The 5,354-nt window shown below is 45.8% G+C and overlaps 1 protein-coding gene across 1 annotated transcript; it reads right to left on the reverse strand.

The window, feature by feature from the left end:
• Positions 1-347: 347 nt before the first annotated feature.
• Positions 348-3,811, reverse strand: LOC138951791 (uncharacterized). Its single transcript, XM_070323343.1, has 2 exons — positions 1,323-3,811; positions 348-881 (listed from the first exon to the last, which is right to left on the reverse strand). The coding sequence occupies exon 1, from the start codon at positions 3,194-3,196 to the stop codon at positions 1,853-1,855; it is 1,344 nt and encodes a 447-aa protein (XP_070179444.1). The 5' UTR covers positions 3,197-3,811; the 3' UTR covers positions 348-881; positions 1,323-1,852.
• Between the last annotated feature and the right edge of the window lie 1,543 nt (positions 3,812-5,354).

Raw genomic sequence — 5,354 nt, forward strand, 5'->3', positions numbered from 1 at the left:
GTCCAGTAGTTTTCTCGGAATCGCTTTACACACACACACACACACACACACACACACACACACACACACACACACACATACATGCACACACCAAGACCCTCGTCTCGATTCCCCGTCTATATTAAGACAGTTAGTCAAAACTTGACTAAATGTAAAAATGAAAGAAAAAAACTCAAACCGGGTCGCAGTGAGGGCGAGTCGTCTGAGCCGATTTGCTTTCTTCATTATGTAGTGTAAATAGTTGTTGAAGCAGAAATCAGAAATAGTGTTTATCCTACATACGTGAGAGAGACACCCGTGAGATAATAATCGTTCAAATCACACGTGTGCGTATTATGTAACTGTCACGCACACATGCACAAAACACGCACGCAGTCTGTCATCCACGACTCAAAACAATCTTGCTCTTCCGACCACAAAACACAAGTTGACACGAACAGTAGATTAAGGACGTTTCTTACAAACAATCAATTATACATAACATAAATACACGCACAACACTATCTAACTATACCAATCTTTCTTTCGGCAATATCCACAACAACAACAAAGATCAACCAGCGTTAAAGCCTATAACAACAAAGAATAATTATTTAGAAACTTTCATACCTCTCACTTTCGCTCAGTTCATTATGACGTTATAGCTCCTGCACGTTTAGCTGTTAGGACGGGCTAAGGCTAATGTTACCGTGCTTGCGTATCCGAAATCGTTCATGAACCGGAGTCAACGAGGCCGTGGTGCGAAGCGACAGGAGTCATCGGTGACGTCGAGTCCTTGCCAGGCGAGCAGTGCCGTCGTCGAAAGTGGAGCGGCAGACATCATCAGTCTCCTCAGTAGTAGGCCAGTTCAGAGTAGCCTCCGCATGGTGAAATACAACAACCTGGAATGGTGAACGCAAGACTTAGTTCACGGTAACAGTAACATCGCCCACCCGTCCTTATAACTTAACAACCAAGTGCAGGATTAAATGGACATAATTCTCTACTCTCACTCTCATGCATCTCGAACACACATACCAACGGACTTATACATTTAATTCTGCTAAGTATGAAGTCCAACGAATAATACCAAATTCATTCTATCAACAAAACTGTCCACCACTCCCCTTTCAACCAAAACATATTCATTCAACAACATACCAAACCATTCCCCAAAACAAACTCACAAATTCATACCGTTCAAGTACAAAGTTACACACGCACGTGCACACTATACATTCCGCCATCTTGGATTGACCGGTTTTCAGAAGTCAATAAGCAAATCTAAACCTGAGAATAATTTAACTGTAACACACACAACATAATATTTAATGATTACATACCACATCCTGGTTGTATTGAAGTAGCCATACATATCCCCTGCCGTTGATAACAGGTTTCCGGCATCTGCTCTACGCAAACAGACCCTACGTTCAACGAAGAACGGATTCGCTTGGAACGCAAGCTATCTTCCCTCGGCTAAAGGCAAAGAACGAATGAATAAAAAGGAGTATCTACGAGCTCGAATTTAGCTCTGAGTTCACCTTACAAAATACAAGCAAAACACACGTGAAATACCTGAGCACGAGCTCCACGAGACACCTGCAGTTAACCAGCGTCTACCTATGACAGGCGAAATAGAGGAACACAGGCGCTCCAATACAATACATTTAACCCCACAGCATAAGAGTATGCTAATATTAAAGCCGCTTGTGACAAACCCCCCTACTCAAACCGAACTACGGTTCGTCACAAAAATTCTACACAATGCGGCTGTAATAGTCTGCTCCGACGTTGTCGCATCCTCGGATTGCTCTGATGCGGAACGTGAATGTCTGAAGCAACAGGGCCCAGCGCATCAAACTTCCGTTCGTCATCTTGGTCTTCTGTAGAGGTTGAAGGGACTGGTGATCAGTCTGTAGCGATTCTCTCTCTCTGAGACTGTCAATGTGCCAACACGGTCGACAGCGATTCTCCGGAAAGGTTCATCTATGAGGGGCAACTTTCCAAGGTGAGCTTTGGGTAATCCTCCTTTGGGTAAAGCTCGACGGCCAACATCACAGGAATGAACATAACGCCTGATGTCGCCCTCCATCCCTGGCCAGTAGAACGAATGCCAGAGTCTATTCTTAGTTTTCTTTGTCTCAAGATGACCAGTCTTAGTAACATTGTGGTATCGTCTCAAAATACCCGAACGAAGAGTCTCGGGCACCACCACCTGACTGAAGGTCTTCTCCGTGGTTATGAAAAGGCGATGTAGGACGCCCTGTTTCCAAAGAAATTTCACTTTTCCTTTCTTCCCAGATGGTGTAGGGTTCCTCCCTTTTGCCAGCTCCCGCACCCTAGACAGAGTTGGGTCAAGCGTCTGTAGCTGGATCAACTTCTCTCTGGTAACACCTAGACCAGAGTCCTTCATCCGTAGGGTTTTAGGAGGTTCTTTTTCTCGCGTATTTTGGACTTGAGTAATGGCGGCTATCTTGACAGGTTGAGCTTTCGCCCGGTACACAGGAACTTCAAGAGTTTCTCCTCCAGGCTGAATGATCCGGTTTCCGATGAGTACGGGGTATGTTAGCTGGTCAGCCACAATAGCTACAACGTTCCCAGAGAAAAATGGGGACTCTAAATGTACGATCGTAGTAGGACAAGTCTTCTGAACGTTCCCTGCTGCGAAACGAATAGTTTGACTTCCCTGCTTGAGGTTACAGTCTTTTACCAGCGAGGAGTCAATAACCAGTCCGTCGGCGCCTGTGTCACGAAGAGCAGATACTTGCGATCCATTGATACTGACCGTGCATAAAGGAGTATACGAAAGTTGGCTACATGGGTCACAAAGGGTAGGTAACTCTGATGTGGCAGCAGTGGTTCCTGGCATCGTTACAACTGTTCTCACGTTGGTGACGGTCCTCACGTTGAAGGACGATGCTGAATGCGGGCAATTCCTACGGATGTGCCCAGTTTTACCGCAACCGTAGCAATTTCTCTTGGGAAAAGGGCCGTTGGGGTGGACGGGACTAACTGGGGCAGAGTCTTCCTCAGGATTTTCAATGTCCTTCGTGTTCTTCTCGACTCGACCAGTCGCAGTAACCGGGTTTTTCCTGGCTCTTTTTGATGCAGCAAACCTCTCAGCTAGTTCGGCGGCCTCGGTGACGTTCGCCGGTTCGCGCTGCCGGATGAAATCCGCGAGGTCCCCAGACACATGGTCCATCAGGTGTTCCATCAGTAGGAGGTCTCGTATTCCAGCATAGGTCTCCTCTTTCTTCGCGGCTTTCCTCCACCGTTCAAACCAGATTCGAAGACGGGTAGCAAACTGTATAAACGTCTCCTCTCCCCTTTTGGCCGCGAGTCGAAACTTAGAACGATACGAGTCAGCCGTCCAGCGAAAAGATCCTCTAAGGGCGTCCACAATGACATCAAAGTTTCCCGCATCCTCAGCTGGCAGTTCCAAGTAAACATCGGCAGCAAAACCTTTCAGGAGGGCTCCCAGCCGAGCTCCCCAGTCACTCTCCCTGTCCCAGCCACTGAGAGTTGCTGCTCTCTCGAATCGTCCTAGGAAGGTGTCGAGATCCTCTTTGGCTTCATCAAATGGATCTATTTTCAGACGAACTGGTTCAATAGCCCTACTACGAGAACTTGAAGTAGTCTCTTCTCTCCTAGTCTTTTCTATCTCTGCACGAACTCTTTCTTCTTCCAGTTCAGCTAGACGTCGGCGGCGGTCGTTTTCTTCCTCTTCTCGAAGTACTTTTCTTCTGATTTCTTCTTCCTCCCTCTGAAGTCTTCGTTGAGCATCCTGTTCCTCCCTCTGAAGTCTTCGTTGAGCTTCTTCTTTTCTCAGTTGAGCTTCTCCTTTTCTCAGTTGAGCTTCCTCTTCTTCTTGAAGTAGTCTTCGTTGAGCTGCTTCCTCTTCTTGAAGTAGTCTCCGTTGAGCTGCTTCCTCTTCTTGAACGTATTTTGCTAAAGCAGCCCCTGATCGAACGCCCAAAGCACGTCCCCTAGCGGCTATAATTTCTTGAGCTGACGTGAGGGAACTAGATTTTTCAATAGGGTCAACAGCAGCTCCATCCATATGCTTTGGCGTGGTAAGTGTCATACGGGGTGGAGAATTACCATGATCAGGGGTAGAAAAACTTGCCAGAGCGGCATTGCGAGATTTAGATCCCGACATGATTTCTCACCAAATGTAAAAGGGTTAAGTCGCCAACTATGGAAAAGCAACCTAACTACTTCACAACAAAATTCTGAAGCAAAACATCTCAATCTACAACATTTCCAGACAAATTACAACAGGGAAAAATGCTATAAACAACGTCGAGACATGTACCCAGCACCGGCTAGTATTCACAGGTGGCCGCTGTGAAAATCAGGTTAAGCCTTAGCACGTACAAGCATGTTATTCAATCATCCCTATTCAAAAATCAAACCTGACAAGACGGTACAAACAAACAGACGAACAGAGCAAAATCATAGGTGACGATGTAATAATAAAGAATCCCGGACGAGCCCCCATTTGTCACGCACACATGCACAAAACACGCACGCAGTCTGTCATCCACGACTCAAAACAATCTTGCTCTTCCGACCACAAAACACAAGTTGACACGAACAGTAGATTAAGGACGTTTCTTACAAACAATCAATTATACATAACATAAATACACGCACAACACTATCTAACTATACCAATCTTTCTTTCGGCAATATCCACAACAACAACAAAGATCAACCAGCGTTAAAGCCTATAACAACAAAGAATAATTATTTAGAAACTTTCATACCTCTCACTTTCGCTCAGTTCATTATGACGTTATAGCTCCTGCACGTTTAGCTGTTAGGACGGGCTAAGGCTAATGTTACCGTGCTTGCGTATCCGAAATCGTTCATGAACCGGAGTCAACGAGGCCGTGGTGCGAAGCGACAGGAGTCATCGGTGACGTCGAGTCCTTGCCAGGCGAGCAGTGCCGTCGTCGAAAGTGGAGCGGCAGACATCATCAGTCTCCTCAGTAGTAGGCCAGTTCAGAGTAGCCTCCGCATGGTGAAATACAACAACCTGGAATGGTGAACGCAAGACTTAGTTCACGGTAACAGTAACATCGCCCACCCGTCCTTATAACTTAACAACCAAGTGCAGGATTAAATGGACATAATTCTCTACTCTCACTCTCATGCATCTCGAACACACATACCAACGGACTTATACATTTAATTCTGCTAAGTATGAAGTCCAACGAATAATACCAAATTCATTCTATCAACAAAACTGTCCACCACTCCCCTTTCAACCAAAACATATTCATTCAACAACATACCAAACCATTCCCCAAAACAAACTCACAAATTCATACCGTTCAAGTACAAAGTTACACACGCACGTGCACACT

This window comes from Littorina saxatilis, linkage group LG17 (assembly GCF_037325665.1).
Source record: "Littorina saxatilis isolate snail1 linkage group LG17, US_GU_Lsax_2.0, whole genome shotgun sequence".
NCBI classification, from domain to species: Eukaryota; Metazoa; Mollusca; class Gastropoda; order Littorinimorpha; family Littorinidae; genus Littorina; species Littorina saxatilis.

Bases quoted from the DNA above. Each gene is read 5' to 3' on its own strand.
- LOC138951791 (XM_070323343.1), bottom strand. From the start codon at position 3,196: ATGGAACACCTGATGGACCATGTGTCTGGGGACCTCGCGGATTTCATC.